The 20780-nt window shown below is 44.9% G+C and overlaps 1 protein-coding gene across 6 annotated transcripts in view; it reads left to right on the forward strand.

Moving 5' to 3' along the window:
- The window catches only part of ERBB4 (erb-b2 receptor tyrosine kinase 4), a 528844-nt gene extending 513358 nt beyond the window's left edge, over positions 1–15486 (forward strand). For 2 of the 6 annotated variants that reach the window (XM_050899627.1, XM_050899628.1), the window contains 4 exons: positions 10592–10639; positions 10917–10964; positions 11634–11925; positions 14558–15486. In XM_050899627.1, the coding sequence (XP_050755584.1) occupies positions 10592–10639; positions 10917–10964; positions 11634–11925; positions 14558–14994 (825 nt within the window). In that variant the 3' untranslated portion in view covers positions 14995–15486. The remainder of the gene's footprint in view (positions 1–10591; positions 10640–10916; positions 10965–11633; positions 11926–14557) is intronic. The other 4 variants (XM_050899630.1, XM_050899631.1, XM_050899632.1 and 1 more) reach the window with 2 other exon arrangements.
- Positions 15487–20780: the final 5294 nt, after the last annotated feature.

Here is a 20780-nt window from a genome sequence, read left to right on the forward strand (position 1 = left end):
GTAGGGGAGGGGGAAAAAAATTCTCAAAGCTATAAAAAGACTCTCCAAAAGATGCGGTGGGGAGAAGTGGGAGGAGGCACAGATGAAGTTTAGATTTAGAATGTTAAAAAATGATTATTTTATCCAAATCAGCTGGATGGTTATTTCTTTTAGTGTATTATTGCCACCAGAACCTCAGCCCTGCTCTAAATCAACTCAGCATTTCATCAAGAAGCCTATTCTTTGCTATAAGAGACCAAGAGTGCACAATTATGGGTTTCTTTTCCCCCTTGCATAATAAAATTGGGAGATTATCATCAAGTTTCTATTCAGATTTTAGGAAGGCTTTTTTATTTTATTTTTAAAACCCATCTTTGTCTGTAAGAGCTCCCTGTTCAGGCCAGCATGCTGTAATGATTACTGCTGTAAAGGCTTCAGTGGAGATGTGCTCTATTTCATTCTCAATGAGGGTTGATGGCATTTTGAGAGGCTCAGAATATCCTTTGATTACTGTATAAAACAGACTGGGGAAGATGGCAATGCAGCGTGCGGCATAGGAGGGGGCTGCTGCTCCGAGTATTGCTCATCAACTTTCTTTTGTGCTTTTTTTCTTTATCTGCCATGTCGCAATCACAAATCATGACCATGTTGTGGTTTTGGTCCCATTCCCCATCCTTTCCCTGTTTTGGGATTTGAAGCTTGAGGTTTGTACAGAAAAGGCGCTGCTGCTGCTGCTCCTGTGTTTTGGACAGATGCTACAGCATACGAGCAGGAGCAATGCCTTGACCCTTCTCTCCCACAGGGAATTGTTAGAGTAGCTAGGAAATGGTATGTTGTCTCTTCCAAACTGTGGGGAATTGGCCCAGTGTTAGAAGGTGCCATTCACTGTAAAACATCTTGGAGAGTGTATTAAAAAGGAGTGACAGAAAGCTAGTCATGGGTGACAGGAAGGATATAGGAGTAAAAGAGATTGAAAGGGAAAGATAGACATATGCAAGCTGTCTCTCTTCCTGCTCTCCTGTCTGTTTGACACTCACAGTGAGTTAATACAAAATAATGGGGAAAAGGAATTCTTGCATCTTCATTCTTGTGTCATGCTTAGATCAAATTACATATTGTGCCAGCTGAAGTCTGTTTGCCAGCCGTTCTCAAGGTTGGAACGACGAAGGTTTCTGAGGTCTGGAGGACAGGGGGGTTTCCAGGGAGAGTTTTCGGTGCCATACAGCAGGAAAATGCTTTTATTCTCAGCCCAGGTATAGGAGATGAGTCTATGGAAAAGCATTTCACCTACATTTGCCTGTCAGTGTGCCTGGATACTGAGTTTTGTGGCCACATCGTGCAGCTCTTAACAGGTTATTTTCATTGGTCGTCTTGTAATCTTTGACTCCTCTACTTGGTGAAGTGTTAGACTGAAAATATATGGTGTATGTCTGGTATTTTCCAGTAACAGCACAGGAAATATTCTGTGCAATATTTAGGTATGTCATTTCCTATACCACTATGCCAAGACTGTTAGGCATGTTTTGTTTGTGATACATGCCATTTACTGGTCACAGTCCAGACTAAATTAATCCTAGAAGGCTGTATTCAGATTTGGGCATCCCACTGCGTATGGAATGCTCTAAAAGAGTTTATAAGTCTGAAAACAGACAGCTGTTACGAGAGAAAATTGTGCAAGAGAAAGTTTAAATGACTCATCTGAAGCTATGAAGTAAGTCAGTACTGACCTGAACCCAGGTCACCAGTGAAATGTCCATACTGATTTTGAACAAGTTCAGAGATGTCTTAAACCCACCATACTGCCAGGATGTGATCTGGCACATCCAGATGATACAGGCAGCCTATGTGAACTGAGTTAGAGCTCAAGCTGCCTGCAAATCTTACCTCTCTTCTGACAAACAGTGACCAGAAAAAACTTAAGTGCAGAAAAAACTTATGTGCAGAAAAGACTTATTCCTTGTTTCTTCTATTTATTTTTTTTCCCTTACTGATCTAAACTGAATGTTTTGTGTCTTGATTGTGGAAGGAGCAGTCATCAGAGACTGGAGCAAACACTTTAGCTAACACAGGATGGTGCTTACATTCTTTTCTATACTTGTGTATCAACATTCAAGTTAAAATGTTTACACACGTTCAGAGAAAGGGTAATGCTGGAAAAGGGACCGGGATGTCATCATTTCCAATAAAGGTTCATCAATCCCCAATGGAACTTTATGGCCATTGAACTAAGGGCATTGTAAATTGTTGCATAGCTACTGTCCACAACCTGTGTATATTATTCCTGCCTTTTATTTTTGTTGTTGAATAACAGGCTCCCCTTTCCTTTCACTGGAAAAACGTATGTCCTGTCTTGCTACATTAACTCGGGCCACATTGCTGTTTGTGCACCTGAAATAGGTGATGTAAGAGAGAGACATATACACACATATCCCAAATCAGTTTCAGAGGATGTGCATCTCCAGTATGCTGATTGTGTTTCTGTGTGCTGAAATGATGCAGGGTGCCAGCAATGACCCGTACCTAGTGCTGAGCCATGACACTTGGCAGTGATGCTAATGGGAACTTTTCTTCATAGTCCTAGAGGAAAGTGCCCAGTGGGGAATGGAATTTTCTTAAGTAGGGTCAGGAGCCCAGGCTGAACAGAAGAGAGAGCATGAGGAATGCCAAGACTTCTGTCAGGTGCTGCGAGCTGTAGGGATGGATATGGTTTAACCGTAACGGCCCAGGGGGGCATCTAATCCTTTCTTTTTATATATGGCCCTGCTCTGAGCAGGGGTTAGGACCAGAAATCTCCAGAGGTCTGCAAAGCCTTCTAGCTATTACTATACAAACAGCATTTCATTTCTGTTTAACATTATACAGTGATCTCATGGTACACGTTTTCTCTTTCCTTTGATTTTCGTCTCAGACATGTTTGCTGTGGGCTCTCTGAAGCAGGGCAGAGTAAGCTGTTAGCTCTGTGGTCAGGGGGAAGCAGGACTGCTCCTGAGCAGAGGTGGCTGCTCTCCTGGGGTGGTCTTTCCTATTTGAATTTCAGTTCAGATCCATTGTAAATACCAGCCTGTTCCCTTGAAATGCAGCTGGACTTTGCTCGGGGCTGGTGGGACAGCTCTGTGTTGTGTGCTCTGCCTGCAGCCCCACCAGAGCATCCCAAACATATTATTCAGATCCCCTCGCATAAATCAGCTGTCCTTCTTCCTAGAGAACTGCTGAAATCTTGGTGCTTGCAGCAAGATCTGCTCAGACTGGTATGTTAGGAGGCTGTGGTTTGGTGACTCAAGCCTGGATACTGACTTGGTTGCAAATCAGGTAAACAGTTTTTAGGGGAAGGAGGAAATTGAATTATTTCTGGGGGCACACAGCACAGGACTGAACTGGTACAAAGAAGTGTTGCAGAGCTTGATCAAAACAGGTAATCACTGAGTTGCCTGAAACATGGACCATGAGACGCACCTGAACAGGACGTGTGAGGAGCATCCCAGTGAGAAGGTGGGAGTGTTTTACTCCTGCTTTATGGTTTGGTGCTTTTTGCATACAAGGGCAGAAGGAGAGCGAAAGGGAATTGGGTTTTCATGTGGATAGGAGCAGTATCAGAGTGGGTTCAGACGTGTGTGTGTGTTTGTACATTGATGTTGGCAGAGCCTTGCCTTTAGTAAAGAAAAATCTTTCAGCCCCATGAGCTTAGCAGGCAGCTTAAGAAAAAGAAACAGTAATAATTATGCAACCCTATCAAATGTGTGTGCACGTCTCGGTGGGTGACAAGGAAAACCAGCTCTGCAGCAGCGAGGGTGCTGTTGCGAGGCTGTGCTAGCAAGAAAAGCATGGGGGTACTGGATCATGCTGTAAAATAAAGTTTTGTTTCTTTCCTATTTGGTGATAGTCCTGTACCACTGTCGTGGTTTAACCCCAGTCAGCAGCCAAGCACCATGCAGCCGCTCCCTCACTCCTCCCACCCCCCGCTCCCAGTGGGATGGGGAGGAGAATCAGGAAAGAAGGTAGAACTCGTGGGTTGAGATAAGAACAGTTTAATAATTAAAGTAAAATATAATACTAACAATAATAGTAATGAAATATAGTAATAATAATAATAGTAATGGAAAGGAATATAACAAAAAAAAAGAAGAGGGAAAAAAAGGGGAAAAAAACCAGTGATGTACAGTGCAATTGCTCAGCATCTGCTGACTGATGCCAGAGCCGCAATCCGCGCCTCCTGGCCAGCTCCCCGCTGTTTTTACACTGGGCATGACGTTCCATGGTATGGAATATCCCTTTGGCTAGTTCAGGTCAGCTGCCCTGGCTCTGCTCCCTCCCAGCTTCTTGCACACCTGCTTGCTGGCAGAGCATGGGAAACTGAAAAGTCCTTAACTTAGGATAAGTGCTCCTTAGCAACAACTAAAACATCAGTGTGTTATCAACAGTATTCTCACACTAAATCCAAAACACAGCACTGTACCAGCTACTAAGAAGAGAGTTAACTCTATCCCAGCCGAAACCAGGACAGCCACCCATAGTCCCACAGCAGCATCACATCACTGAGTACCTTCAGCATTTCTTCCACCTGAAGTCTGCTGTGGGTGCAGCTCTGAAGGCAGCTGTGGTCACCATAGGGCTCGTGTGGGATGAGCTGTAGCACAGGCAGGGCGAGGGACACAGCTCTGGATGCCATACTCCAGGCGTGACACTAGACTCAAACAAAAAGAGACAAGGCAGAGGCATGTTCACACAACTACATAAATATGAGCGGCAGGACCCAACAAAGCTTTGGTTTCATTACAGTTTAACATGCAGCCAGAAAATGTTATGTCCTTGCTATAAAGGAGGAGATATTTACCTTTGGGAGATTTTAGAAGCAAGGAATTGGAAAATGAAATTAATTAATAGAAAGCAATAACACAAGCCAATATTCACAAAAGTGTTATTTACCTCTCTTTTATCAAGGCTCATTTTACACAAATGTTAGTAGTTATCATAGCTGATATGTCACTGGTATTTAATACCAAAGGGCCTCTAAAAAGGCTTTAGGGGACATTTGCTTGTTTTTTATCTTTTCTCCCTGATGTCATGTTTGTGCCTAAAATTCAATCATGTGGTATAAAGAATGAAATCTCAGGCATTTCTGGTTAGGGCTGCTCATGGGCACTTAAAAAGCCTAGGCTCCTTCTGGAGGATACTTAGAGCTTAAACGTCAATGGATGTGTGCACTCCAGAGCTAATGGATATAATGCATATTACACTATCAAAAGGGGGTGATTATTGATTCTTTTTTTTTTTTTTTTTTTAGTACGCAAGTGGAGACTTTTTAAGTAGGCTTATGCAGTGAGGTCTTTGAGCAGCCAGCCTCTGAAGTCTCTGTTCATCTCTAGATCAACAAGCTAGTCCATCAACAAGCTAGAGATCTTGATCATTCAGGTCAGAATTTCAGGATCAGAAATCCAAAAACCTAGATCTTCTCAGTAAAGGAACATCAGCTCTTTTTTTCAAGATAGTATTTGAGATGCAAAAACAACAACCAAAAAAAAAAAAATCAACAAATTGGATTACACATACAAATCAAGCTATTTAAGTTTTACTTGGTAAGGTCCAAATGTATTTTCTGCTCACAGTGTGATTCATGTCCTGACCAATAAGAGTTGGCTGGACTTTTCAGTAGTTATTTTGGAAGCCTACAAAATGATGACATCACATTGCAATTAGCAGGCAATTTAAAGACATTTAAACAATTATATCACATTTTCAGCCCCACTAATTGGAACCGCAGCTGTTTTCTTTGCCTCCTTTTTTTGGAACAGTGGCCACAGGGTATTAACTCGTGGGGAAAAACAGTAAAGAATTTAAAAAGTGTGCAGACACCAGTGGTTTGGAGAAAAGCCAAGCTGTAAGGTTCTGTGTTAAGAGTGTTGTGAGACAGCTGTGTTTAGTACAGAGCTAAAGGGGAGGCATGAAGAAAATACCATTTCTGTGATCTTAGTTGGCAGGTCACTGACTGGGAAGGGTCTTGTCAGCAAAAATAGCAATAAATGCATTAATGCTAGTCCGTTCTCTCCTGATGTCTTGGGACAGGGCTATTCTAAGAGGGCCTGTTATTATGTTGTTATAGTTGCATAGTATGTATTTAAATGTTAGAGTCATGACCAAGAAGATCTAAAGATAGGATGGTGGGTTTAGCCTTTTGTGATGAGGGTGGAGCAAAGCATGCCCACGGATAACGTGGCCATCCTAGAACAGTATTTTTTTAAGTTGCTAATCATCTAAATATTTATTGGCAGAGGAGCATAGCCCTGTGTACTGTAGTCAAGCTTGTTGACAAAAGACTTGCTTTTCTAAGTTACCTTTAAGAGATGACTGTGGGCTGTGAACTAAAAATAGTTCAAGACAGCTCTCCCCTTATTCATCCAGAATCAATGAACCACAAGTTGAAATTCATGGGAGTGCCTCTGTGAAAATAGACAGATGTAAATTAAAGGTGTGTAATATAGCATGGTGTAGTACTGAACAGAAAAGGAGTGGTTACAGTCACTGGCTTAGTGTCTGTGAAAAGCGGACAGCAGCAAACTTCAATCCCCTGCATATAATACTAACACAGTATCGGTACAGGTCTTTTCACTCTCGTGCAGTCTGGAGGGCTGTAGCCACCTTGGAAACCACAAGAAGCAAGCCCCCTCTTCAGGGTCTCGCAGCCTGCAGGTGGGAGGGAAGGAAGCTGGGGAGCTTTACAAGGAGATAGAGGATTCCCAGCAGAGGTTTGGATTCCTCGCTGTTAAGAGAGTTGACTCTCTCTAGTCACCACTTCGTATTTCTTTTCTGGATCCTATCTGTAATCATCGGTTTGCCTAAATCCTCACCACCCTCCGTGGACCATAGCTTACTACTTACCTGTCTTCAGTCTTTCCTTCTCCATCTTTTTGGAGTGGACAGAAAGCTTCCCTGAATTCAAGTAAATAAGAGATCAGAGGGCAAGGAGAAGGCAGATTAAGTCTCCTGCAGTGCAACATCCTATAGCCATCGGTAGGACTTCAAAGCAGCGTCTGGCAGGCTCAGGGGATGTTTTTTATCCATTTGTCTCACACGTTTTGGGTTGTAACCTGTCCTTGCCCATGTGTCATTACAAGTGGACTGTAAATCTGTGGTACAAAAGAAAGGTGAGGGGGTTCAGAGGGGATTTGACCTCCACAATCAGACCATCTCTGGTTTCCATGGTGTTCCCTGTTTAAAGGGACCTTCCCAATTGTCCCAAACAAGCCTTTTGCAGAAGACTACCAAGTTACAAGCTTGCTGCACAGTCTGTATCCAGATGTGTGTTGATATCTGTTCCCTTTAAAACAGTAAGCTCTGGTAAAGTGTCTTTCTGTTCCTTCTTCTGTTACCATCGTCACTCTCAGGTGTGATCAGCTCAGCCAGGCAGCTGCTGACTTTGGTTCTTCCGTCCCTCCTTGTGAACTTTTCTTGGCTGTTGTTCTTCTGGATATGAGTACACTTGTCTTGAATAAGAGAAAGAGACCACGCACAGATGGGGCAGCACTGAAGCTTCCAGGCTGATCCAGCCAAGCCCTCTGTCATCTCTTTCTGTACTGCCTTAGACGGCACTTTCTTTGCAGTTGGCATCATCCTCGCTTCTCCGGCTGTCAGCAGCCACAGCTGGATCAGAGAGGCCAAAGCTGCTTCCAGGCCTAGAACTTAAGTTAAAGCTCTTCTTTTCAAACATTGTCATGGTTTAACCCCAGCCAGCAACTAAGCACCATACAGCCCCTCCCTCACTCCCCTCCACTCCCAGTGGGATGGGGAGGAGAATTGGGGAAAAAAGGTAGAACTTGTGTGTTGAGGTAAGAACAGTTTAATAGTTAAAGTAAAATAGAATACTAACAATAATAATAATGAAATATAATAATAGTAGTAATGAAAAGGAATAAAAAAAAAAAAGAAGGGGGGGAAGAAAACAAAAAAGGAAAAACCCAGTGATGCACAATGCAGTTGCTCACCACCCGCTGACTGATGCCAGAGCAGCAATCCGCCCCTCCTGGCCAACTCCACCCAGTTTATATACTGGGCATGATGTTCTATGGTATGGAATATCCCTTTGGCTAGTTCGGGTCAGCTGTCCTGGCCATGCTCCCTCCCAGCTTCTTGCACACCTGCTTGCTGGCAGAGCATGGGAAACTGAAAAGTCCTTAACTTAGGATAAGCACTCCTTAGCAACAACTAAAACATCAGAGTGTTATCAACATCATTCTCACACTAAATCCAAAACACAGCACTGTACCAGCTACTAAGAAGAGAGTTAACTCTATCCCAGCCAAAACCAGGACAAACGTAATGAGCTCTTTGGCAAAAGCTTAGTGAAATCAGTCACAGTTAGCCTAGACTTCAGTGGTGTCTCGGCCCCTCCTCCCTCAGCTGTATCACCCGTGCACAGAGGCCTTTGCTGGCTGCACAAAGCAGAGCTCTGCTGCTTGTGCTAGGGGAGGACCGGTGGCTGCTCGGCTCCCTCTGCAGCGGCTGAACCAGGCCTGCATTTGGCCATTTGGTTCAAGAGCGATTTGCTGACAGCAGAGGAAATTCAAGTTCAGCTCCAGCCTCTAGAGAAGCTGGTGTTTCAGTGCTTTCAGACTATCTTTTGTCATTGTGCCTCCCGTTTCTCCCTGTCACGTTTAGGTCTTACTACCATCTCTCCCTTCCTACTCAGCTTCCTGTCACATGCCAACCCTTTCTTCCTCCCTGCACCTCACAGTCTCTCTCACTTGCCATTGCCCTCTGTTCCTTTGCAAGCCACCGTTCCCTGGCTCCTGACCATCCCTGCTGCCAGCTCCTCCAGCATCACTTTCCTTGCAAGCCTCTCAACTCCTTTGCAGTCTGCTCAGACTGCCGTTTCCTCCTCCTCCTCCTCCTCTTCCTCCCCAGGCACTGGCACTGGCAGGGGGGTCACTGAGACCGGGAGATAGATCCTCTCCTGTGTTTCCTTCCAGCACCTAGTTTCCCTGAGAAAAAACAACTATGGAGAGAGTCCTGCTCAAGCCTTGCTAATGGATGGTGCAGACAGACAATTCAGCTAACAAAGGTTTTCCTGCGCTTTTGTAATTTGCAACCTGGAGCTTTTTTTAGGTCATAACTTGGCTAAACACAGATGGATTTTCATTAGGATGGAGAAAAGTGTATCTCTAACTATGGCTTATCACCACATTTACACCTCAAACACAAAGTGCTAGATCTGAGTAACAAAATGGCTGCAGGGATATTTCAAATAGAAGGAAAAGGGCATATTTTTGATCACCAGAAACGGATCTTCAGACAGACAGCATGCATTTAAAAAAAGTTTATGTTTGTTTTTAAGGTTTTTCCTGATGCAGGTATTTTGCTGAAACACAAAACATTCCTTTATAAGGTAAGATATTTGACAGTGACCATCATCTCCATCCTGATGTTTTGACAAGAAGTTTATAAGGGAAAGATTGACTGTAGTACATCCAATCCTTACTATGTGAGGATGCATGTTGTCTTTTCTTTTAATTTTGGTTTGTTTCTTGGTGTGGATATGTTTTTGAAACAGATTTTGATGAATGAGATATCTTCTAAAGTAGAGTGTTCTCAGGGTAGTTAGACTTCTTTCCTGAGGCGGTGGGTTTTTCCTTCTAATTTATCTCAAGTTTAGACCTTCTTTTTTCAAACCCTGACTTTTTCCTCTCCCCCAACTATGAGATAAGGGAAATACAATAAAGTTTTTGAAACAAAATAGGAAACAAAGTAATTATGAACAACTGGTCTTGTAGTCTCAAAAATGACATTTTGGCATTAGAAAAAAACCATGAAAAATAAAGGGTTGTTTTATTTTTATTTTCCTCCAAAAATCAGCATTTCCTCAATGAAAAACAGGCTGGTTTTGAGTAGCAGTAATAGGTATAAATGCAGCTGCTGTGCTGGTAATGTTACAGCAGTTCAGGGTCCACAAGGCAGTGTAAGATGGTTCCAGAAACCAATATCAAAACGAAGATCTCTGCATGGATACTCCAAACTTCTCGGTAAAACTCCTTAGCTTGTGATACAGAGGTAACGTTAGAAGGGTGGTTTATGTTGAGAGCATGTTGGAGTCTTGAAATCCAGGAGCTACTGTGCTATTTGGGTTTACCAAAGCTTAGGGGCTGTGCTAGCTGTGACAGTCTAATGACAGTCCTGCACCCTCCTGCCCTCCCAGTTATTCCTCTCCTGCTTTGTCCCTGGGAAAGGAAGCCTTGGCTTGAAGCTAGATGCTTTCTGCACTTCCTCTGCCCTGTATTTCCTCTGAAGTTGAGTGCACTGGCTGTCGTTCTTTCTGTACAATCTGCCTTTCCAAAAATTAGGCACGAGATATTTGCAGGATATACAGCTGTCAGCAGGTGTAACATGGCACTTGCCCTTACCCGGCAAGAGGAACTCAGTAGCCCTCCCTAAGACTGGTGAGGCACACAACTTGTTGATGTTGGTGAGACATTTGCCATGATTGAATTCTTTGAATTTTGGATTCAGTTAGGAAATCTAACTGACGTGCATGTTTCTCCCCATTAGCTCATACAGCTCATGTGACTTGTTTCATTCATGTGACCTCTTATTACGTATCCATCATTCCATTTTTCTTTCCTATTAGAGTGAAATTGGACACAGCCCTCCTCCTGCCTACACCCCTATGTCAGGAGTAAGTATTTCACATTCAACCTTCATCCTTTAGGTTTTCCTCCTTCCTTCACTACGTATTTTCTGTTTCAAACCCCTTTTTCCTACATAAATGGCCCAAAAGCCAACAGTGAATGAAGTGTGTATATAAGCAATCAAATAGTCGAGATCTCTACACTCAGCCTGGACTCATGTGCAAGTTCTATGGACCCACACCCAAAATTCTGCCAACTTTTCTTGAAAAAGCATTTAGGTAACAGGCTTGGATGAATCTGTACATTTTTCCTTCCTATTTATAGGTCATGATGTCGAAATTTCCTTGCACGCCCTTGCTGACAAGCAAAATGGTAGGTTGAGTCGAACCATTGAGTTGAGGTATCAATACAAACACAGTTCACCAGCCTGAAATGCACTACCTGATGGAATTACATAGCATTTGGGTGACCGTGTGATTGTCACTGCAGGACACCCTAAAAGTAGGCCCCCCAGGAATAAACAGAGTTCAGCGATGACTATCCCCAGTCCCCTTTGCAGACGGAGATTTCCCTAACATGAGGTTTAAAGGTTTTGGTCACAAATCAGAGGAGATTGCCAAAGTAATAGAAGAGGAGATAACCTGTTTGCCTCTTGCAGCTGTGTACATCCAACCTCCACATGTCTAGGTAGGAGACAAGTTTTCCTGCCCCATTTCTCGCCCCATTTCCAGCTCTGAGCAGCCACCTTGCTTCCCTGCTCTGCTCGCTGCACCGACGGTGCCTCCCTGGGAGGGGAAGCTGGCTCAGCACCACTGGGTAGACGGATGCTTTGCCGGTCCACAACAGAGCCTGTGCTGCTGCTGATCCCGCAGCGCTGGAAACGCAGTAGTCTGCAGGATGGACAAGGCTTCACCTGCCCGGTGAAATGCATCGTTGAGCAAGTGTGGCAGGAAAGGCACAGGAGCCACAGAGATGACTTGCTGTTGAATCTTCTCTCCCTTCGGAGCCTCCTTTCTCATGCTGCCTTTTCTTTTTCAACAGAACCAGTTTGTGTATAGAGATGGTGGCTATGCTGCAGAAGTGCCGATGCCATACAGAGCGCCTGGCTGCATAATACCAGAAGCCCCAGTTGCTCAAGGGGCCACAGCAGAGATCTTTGAAGATACTTGTTGTAACGGCACACTACGAAAACAAGTGGCAAACCTGGCAAAAGAGGACAGTAGCACCCAGAGGTACAGCGCTGATCCCACGGTCTTCATGCCCGAGCGGGTCATCCGGGGAGAGCTGGATGAGGACGGGTACATGACGCCGATGCGAGACAAACCTAAAACAGGTAAAAAATTGTCTTTCCGGAGAAGCTCCTAGTCTAGTCTGACTGCATTCTCTCTTTTTCTACATCAGCAGCTTTTCACCAAGAATGGCTTTATTGAGTAACCCAGCAAGGCTGAAACATTCTGACTAGGTTAATATTTCTTTGCATGGGGATTTGTTTTTATTTGCTTAATTTTCTACTTAGAAAAGCTCAAATGTGCCAGTATGTCAAGTCTGGTAATTCCCTCTTTTCTTTCTGGGAAATTACAAGAGAGAGGAATGAAAAAAAGCGAAACCCCCTTCTTAACCAAACACAAAGCTTCAGTTATTTCCAAGAAAAGGATCTATCTTTGGCCAGCCATAGTCTCCACTTTGCTTTGTTTATTGATCTTCTTTATCTTCATGGCATTGTGCTTGGTAAATGTCATGTTGAACATATCACAGAACCGATAAACACAGTTGGCATTTTATACCCAAGAGAAGTTTAGGATTGAAAGAACAAGATGTGCTTCAGAGAGACCATCACTGCAAGGTGAAGTTTGCCTACATCTGTGCCAGCTCAGAGTGCTGCACTTCCCAGTTTGCCGTCATTCATTTCTTCCTTTTTAAATAGTGACAGCAGTCATTTAGATATAAGGGGATGTGTCATTAGTAATTTGCTTTCAAACCTTTGCATTAGCTTTAAAGAAATTAATTAATGCAAATGTAAATGCCAAGTAACTACTGTGTTTGTTAAGAATTTGGAAGCCACTTACCCTTTGTGTTACATGGTGGAAATGGAGGGAGCCCTGGGGCTTGACCCACAGCAGTAGCAATTGTGAGAGTGTACTCATGGCCCTACACTTCAGCAACCACCCTTGCAATAAGAGATTTGATGCCGTGAGTTTGCTTCAGTGTGAGCCCACACATATGTTCACATACAGGTTCACCCTGGGGATCCTCAGAGTTCTGCAGGAACTTAACACTTCACAGGTGCTACCTGAGGCCTCGAGGATGCGGTAGCAGCAGCTCAGGAGAAAGCCCTTCCTTCCTGTCTCACTGGGCACAGACGCAGGGATGTCGCAGTGTGACCACAATGCTGCGCGCTCTCTGTCAGCTGGGGGATTCAAATCAAAGCGCTGCTTGGCTGTTTTTGCTAAAAAAAATACGTTCCCACTATGCTCTTGGTACAGGCGCATGTGCCTGTTCACCTCAGATTCAGCCAAGTTTTAGCTATGTGTTCAAAGGTACTCGCTAAGTCTTGAACTTTTGCATTGAATTGCTTTGGCCCCGTCCTGGATAAAAGCAGACCTGAAGTGAGGACCATAGCCACCCTCTTATAACAGGCAGGGGCCTATTTCCTTGCAGGCAGGACTCTGAGTGGAGGTGTCTCCAGAGCCCATGACTAGAGCCATGCCACTGGAAATGGAGGTCTTGTGTTGGCATCCCTGTGTGGCACAGGCAGGCTGAGAGATCGTCCCTCACTAATGGTGGTGAGGGGGAGACCCTGTTTTGTAAGGAACCTCTAGGCTGTGAGATGAAAGGCAGAATTAATACTGGAAGTGGGTTTGATCTGATGATTTCCGGCCTTGAATGAACTGGATACTTTTGACGTATCTTGCTGCAGGGGTCCCACCCCCAGTCACTCTTGTCCCCGGCTCACCTCCAAGCCATTCCCTTTGCAGCCCCCTTGCAGTGTCAGTGACCTCCCTCCTGCCCAGGCTGATTGGCTTTCTGTTTTGCAGCGAGACCTCGTTATACACAGAGCAAGGCAGGACATGCCAGTCAACGAATCCATTGCTCCCTGGCTCAGTTGCCCGTGTGTAACCGTGGGAGAGACCTTACTTGCGTTTTTAACCTAGGACAGCCAATCTCTTTATGCTTCTCTTCCCTCCCCACCTCCTGTCCCGCTTTCCATGCAAGCGCCATATCCCTTAAAACCTTTCTGCAATTCAGCTACAATTTTTTGTGGTGTTAATCCACAGAAAGTGATTTGAAGCAACTGTAACCTGCTCCAAGTCCTGTTCTGGAGCTGATGTAAGGCTGTCTTGTACCCTTTCCAGGACTCATTTGAATCATTTTTTTCATAATGCTTCGAGGCCCTTTGTCCTTCAGGGATGGAAGGTTTTTAATCAGGCAAATTGTTCTGTTAGAAATGAAGCTGTCTTAGAAGTTAGCCCTTGGGGATTGTTTTTGTGCAGAGAGGCTTAACTAAGATTTCTATAGAGCTTTCTGGATGGGAAGACTGCAGAGCAGTTTGACTGATACGTCCAAGGTTGCACAGAGTCAGCAGCAGAGGCAGAAGTCACTCGGCATGTTTGGCTCTGTAGATCATACACTGAGAAGAAGTCCAGGATCAAGCAAGGCACACGGGCTATGGCTCAGCAAAAGCTGTAACTTAGTTTGCCAGTATGTTTGATGAGTCACTTTGTCTTCCAGGGTCTTCATTTTAACCCATATTGTCTGTTTACATTGTAAATGCTTCACTTTTAGCAAGTGTGTTTTCAACATAGTTGGCACTTGATCTCATCTGGAGTTCTAGGAATGGCTGGGGTGGAGGATGCACAAGTCCAAGTACTGCTTCTGGTACAGCCTGGTAGTAACGTACACATGGTGCTTGCTACATGGATGGATTACTCCCTCTCTTTGCTGATTTATTTTTTATCTTTCCTTAGATTACCTAAACCCGGTGGAAGAGAACCCATTTGTTTCCCGACGAAAGAATGGAGATCTCCAAGCTGTGGACAACCCAGAGTATCACAACGCTCCAAACGGGCAGCCCAAAGCAGAGGATGAGTACGTGAACGAGCCATTGTACCTCAACACTTTTGCAAACACCTTGGAAAATGCTGAGTACCTGAAGAACAATTTGCCGGAGAAAGCCAAGAAGGCCTTTGACAACCCAGACTACTGGAACCACAGCCTGCCCCCACGAAGCACCCTCCAGCACCCGGACTACCTGCAAGAGTACAGCACAAAATACTTTTACAAACAGAATGGACGGATCCGGCCCATTGTGGCAGAGAATCCTGAATACCTCTCTGAGTTCTCCCTGAAGCCTGGCACTGTGCTGCCCCCGCCGCCCTACAGACACCGAAATACAGTGGTGTAGTGACCGCGGTCTTACAGAAGTGGAAAGGCAACCCCTTCTAGCTGCCTCACTCTTTCTCTCTCGCTCTCCTTTTCTCTCTCTCCTCTCCCTCCCTTTCTTTCTCCCATGAGCTTTCTCTTCTTGCCAGTTCACTCATTTTTGATATTTCTAAGTGAAAGGATGTCTTGGAGTTGTTTGCAGATTGGGTTGGGAACCTGGAAGGAAGGAAGGAAAGCGACTGAAAGAAGGCGTGTACAACCTGGCATTTCTCACTTTCCGCAGATCCGGAGGGTCGGATGGTCAGAGAAGCCAGACAGTACCGGTAAAGGCCAGTGGCAGTGTTGCCTGCTGTCGAGCTAGTTCTCAGTGATTCAACTCAGACACTGTAGGGAAAGCCCCAGAGAGGCTGTTTCTTTCAGCAGGAACTGATGAGAGTCTGTACAGCATTCCTGGAAATCTCAATACAGTTTCCATTAGGGGAAAAAATGGACAATTTTTATATCATGTGTGATAGCATAGTAATTGAGATTGAGAATCCAATTTCTTTCTCTAACACTTTCTATCTCAGCAACTGAAAATGGCTAACCTCGCTTTTCATAATCGTTCAGATCTTCATCGTGGCTTTCCAAGAAATGATGATGTGACTCTAATATACGGCTAAACCCTTTTTCTGAGCCACACCATGATTTTGTGCCAATTCCTAACCACAGAGACTCCCACTCAGAACTGGTACATGACACAACCATTTTTGTATATGTGCCAACATGACAAACGCTTTAAACACAAAAACCCTTTCAGAAGAGAGTAACAAAACCACGCCTCCAACGTGTTCTTTTCGAAGCTAAAAGACAGGCCAAGAAACCAAGATTTGTATGCAAAAAGCTTTGCTTTCCTGTTTTATACCTGCTGACTATAAATACATAAAAAGACCTAAACAAATTCTTCCCTCTTTTTCTTCTTCGTGATCATGAAGGGAGTTGGGGATGCTGTCAGGCAACACTGAGGACAAGATGGAGAACTGGAGAGTTTCATATGGGTCATGAAGTCTGCTGGTGTTCTGTGGGGTGGTGGTGGGAAGGGTCCTTTAAACTGGAAGACAGACACTGGACTGGAGAAAACGCACATAGCGGTTCACTGGAAAGTTAGTTTGCACTTAAGCTCCAATTTTATTTGAACTGTTTTCTGGATTTTGAATGAAGCAATATGGAAGTGACCAGCAAAATACAAAATAATAATTTTAAATTTAAAAAATGAGTTCTATGTAAAGGATGACTGTGGAAATGCCAAAATGAAGCAAATCAAGTCTTTGGAAAAATGCCTACCAGTTCTGAGAGGCCATTGCATTGACTGCTTCAGAGAATATGGTGACAGAGCAACCAGCTCTTACTGCTGCCATGTGAAGGACAGCAGAGCAAGCCCTGAAGGGGATCGGAGGAGACAAACGTCTTGCTCTGGCTTGCAGCACAGTACGGAATACTTTTTTCTAAAAGGAGGATTACTCTGGCGCAGAAGATGGTGCATATGAGGTTTGAGAAGTCAAAATGTGCGTGACTCGCAGAGCTTTCCGTCGAAAATGTAAATAACTATGAGTCAGTCTCCTTGCACTTAGTTCTGCTTTCATCAACCTCAATTTTTAGGTAGACACCCCCACCCCACCCCCTGGCCTGCTCCTCTTTGGAAATATCTTTCAGCCAGAGTTCTGGACGTTTTTAGCAACCTGAGGCAGATGGAGCTGGGAAAGGAGGCCTAAGGGCCAGAGAGACGGATGGCTTGCTCCTGACACGCCGAGACCCATGTGTGTAAGAGCATTTGCGTACCTAGTTCCCACCAAAAATCTTAAGGAGCTGTTAAGTACCTTAGAAGATCTGCCTGTGTCTCTATCCATCAAGGCTTTTAAAGGGGAAGAAACAATACCTGATGGATGGCAATCTTAGCTGATACAACAGTATTTCAGTTTATGCGCTTCAGTACTGTTAAAGTCGAGATCTTTGGGGTGACCTAACCCAGCAACAAAACCAGCAACAACCAGTGGTCTGGAAATGGCATCAAGCTCCTCCAAATTCCTGCCATCTCAACAGCTTGCCACCTTTAATTGTAGGGAAGCAGAGGAAGGAATAAGAAACAAGCAATAGTTACCCAGATCTTGGTGGCTGAGGGTCAGCTTGACGAAGGTATGAAGAGATTTCAAACCTGGGTTGGTTGTTATGCTTGTAGATGGGAAACACATTGTGTATGATCGCTAGGTCAAGGTTGGTTCAGCCAACAGCCTGTTTCTGCATCAGGTGTGTTCAGGCCAGCTTGAACCAGCTGCGGGGCGGGTATTAAACCTGTATACTGAGTACGTAGCTGAAGAGTCTGAAAACAGCAAGAACAAGTACAGATCTTTGAAGCTAGTAAAAGGAGATACTGGCTCAAGTGGTACCAAGGTGGTTTGTGGTGGCAGAACAAAATGAGCAGCAGACCGCTGAAGTGGGATAGACGGTTACAAAAACATTACGCATCTGAGAGGCCTTGCCTCTTCCTGCTGCCCTCCCCTAACTCCTCATGATCTTGGCAGGAGACAGAGGCAGGCATTGGGCAGGGGCTGGGGGCGCAGAGGGGTGGCATTAGGTCCTGGAGATGCCACTCCAGGGAAGGTTTGCCAGTGGTAGTGCTCACAGGGTGTCGTCTGAAGCGAGGGCAAAGGTCTGCCAGGTTGGGACGCAATTGCCAAGCCGCCTGGAGACAAAGACCGGCACAGGATTGTGGATGTCCTGTTTCAGTGCAGAAGTAGCTCGGATTACATAGGTAGGTGGAGAAAGGGGTTGATTTGTCCCTGAACAAGTCTTGTAACAGAGTAACTCCTAATGGAGAAAAAATAAAATAAAATCCTGGTACAGCTTATGTGTTTGAATTCAAAGAGGTGCACTCAAAGGCTGCCGGGGCAGAAGCGTGCACACCTCCAAACCTAGGTGGGATGGCGCTGGGATGTAGCTGCTAATGGAAGGTGAGGCCTGTTTGTTTCTCTGGTAATTAAGTAGTACCGGTGTTGGAAACAAGCCCGTCGAATAATCAAAATGTAAATAATTGTGGTTTGTAACAATTTAACATTTTATTTCTTAGAAAACTTGAATTATTTATTCATTTTAATTGTTGACTGTGGGTATGATATAATATACTAAGTAGCGTGGAAATGCAGGGGTTCCTTGAAGTGAGGCAGCATGAGGGCCAGAACGGAAGCTACCTTACGCTGGGGCTCTGACATGCAGCCAGGCTGAGCTGTGCTGAGCCGTGCTAGCTGTGTCTTGAATAGCAGAGGGCAAACAAAGGGTTAATGAACACAGTAATTCGTGATGATGGAAAACTCAACAGACTGCAGCTTCACAACTGTTTGGGGTTTTTTTCCCGAGCTTCCGGTTTGAGTTGCAATTGCCAACAATGGCCCTTGCATTTCCTGCTGTGCCAGCAGTTGACCTTTGTTGCAGTGTATGGTCCTGCGTGGTGCTGAGGCGTCTGGTTAACCGCTTCCTTTTCCCCTGTAAGAACAGCAGTCTTCTGAACGCAGCCCGTAAATCTGCACGTTTCCTCTGGAAGAGTAGTGCCTCTGAGCCACTTGGGCAGATTTTTTTGTCTCTTTGCCAAGGACGGCTTTAATCTGATCAGCAGAAATACCTGGCTGGCCCTAACTCGCGTATTTGCCTCAGTGGGTATAGCTGCTGGCTTGGTGAAAGAAGGCGGGCAAATGTACATGGCAAAATCATGGCAAATATTCAACTGATTATGTTGTGAAAGATGAGGGTCAGGCTTTTTAATAAATAATTACAGGTTTGGGGGAAAAGCAGATATTTCCACACACAAACTGATTTTGTCAGCACAAAGCAGTAGGTGAGAGCATCAGTAGAAGTATTTTGTCTGCGTGTAATTAATTCTCTAGTTCTACAATGGTATCTGTACACAGCACTGTCAGTTTTTATGGATTTTATAATGCAGTCTCCTATTTGTAAATGTTTTCCTTTCCCTTATCGTAGCGTGTGCCACGGAAGAGCAGTGACTAGCTTTTCAAGAGGAGATACCTGAGTGTGTATCGGCCATTGTCCAAGGCACGAAGCAATGCGCTAAATGAAAGAGAACAACAGCTTATTTTTTCCTAATGTCTTTCAGTGATACTTGTCTTAGATGTTAGTATCTACCTGCGGGTTATTTCAAACAGATGTGGATGCAGGATCTGATTGACTTGCTGTAACATAATTGACTGAAACCAACTACTTTTAAGTTTCCTTCTTCAGCTCTTTTCAAATTTCTCTTTTTCTGCAAAATAGCCAGGAGGGATTCTTACACGGCCATTTGCTCAGATGTAGCAGAGTATTTACAGCTTGCTTTCAAACAGGTCATCTCTCACAGGTAGCAAGCAACAGAAATAAATCCAAGCGAGTATCAGCAGTAGGAGCCACCGTGTGGGTCTGTTTCAGGTACCTTAAGCTCAGCCCTGAAATCCTTTTCTTTGTACAAAGAAAGATTGCGTTAACGCTGGTTGTACCACTTATTTGGTAGAAAATGCATTTCTTGACTGCAGGAATTGTATGCAATGATCTCATTCCAATTATTTCCTGGCTTAATGGGGAAATACCTTTCCCTTCCTGTCCCACAGCTGGTAAGCCCAGAGGCTGCATGCGAAGGGCACTTGTGTAGATGCGGTGCTGGGGCAGGGCAGCCTGTACACGTGCCACCGATCTGATACCAGTTTCGCCTAAAGATTTGAGAGGGAGTGATAGGGGAGCGTTTCCCCCCACCCGCAGCCACCACCAGTCCCAGCCTAGAAGCAAAGAATATGGCAGCTCTGAAAGACCAGCTTGGCCCTGACTCTCTGTGGATCCATTCCTGCCGTAGCTATAGCTATTGCTGGGCAGTACGGGTGGAAAGTACTAGCTGTGAGGTAAGTCAGCCTGGAAATGTAGCTTGGGGTTGGGGGATTTTTTGAGGATGGGCCTATATGGGAAACTTGGATATTAAAGAAAAAAATCTTTTTTTTTCTGATGGGGTGTCTGTGTAGGTGTCCTGCATCATGGTGGCAGCTAAAGGAACGCAGGGATTATTTGGGCTCCTTTATGCCGCCTGGGAGATGAGGAGGCTTTGGCACAAGCCAGAATTAGGCTGTTGGTCATGTAATTCCCCAGGATAACTGAAGGCATCCTGGTCAGCCGTGCTTCCCCCAGGAGCCCTGGGCAGGCATCTCTTTATGGAAAAGGTAGCAGCTGCTGCAGCACCCACGGGCACACACACGGACACTCGCACCCTCTGTCTGCTGACCCTTTTAGGAGGGAGGAATGAGAGTGACATAAATGCCCCAGGGACTGACAGCTGGGGCATTGCTCACTTGTCAGGATGGATTTTCCCTCTCACTTTGCCCAACTGGCGTATCGGGGCTTCCACCGTGATTTCCCAATCCCATTTTGGAACCACTGAGCTCAGGTAGGTATTTTACCTGCTTTGAAGGCTCTTTAGCTTGAGGGTGACTGGTGGAACAGAGCCTTTAGCATGAGCCAGAGCCGGGCCTCCGCTTATCAGTCACCTCTTTGGCTCTTAAAAAGCACCTCAAAGGGGACAGTATTGCCTTGAGTTCCCTTCGGCAGGTATTTTCCAAAAAGTGTTGTTAGTTGCAGTTACATGAAGACTGTGTACCCATTCATTTCTAGCTCTGTCACTTGCAATATTCTCATTCCCGTGGATCTTAGACCTCTGCTGCTGACAAAACAGCCTGTCTGTTGTTACCTAAAACCTTGGGTTTGGGTTCAAAATTTTTTTTAGAAAGCCAAGGCTGGGCGGGCTAG

The sequence above is a fragment of the Gymnogyps californianus genome, chromosome 7, assembly GCF_018139145.2.
Source record: "Gymnogyps californianus isolate 813 chromosome 7, ASM1813914v2, whole genome shotgun sequence".
Classification (NCBI taxonomy): domain Eukaryota; kingdom Metazoa; phylum Chordata; class Aves; order Accipitriformes; family Cathartidae; genus Gymnogyps; species Gymnogyps californianus.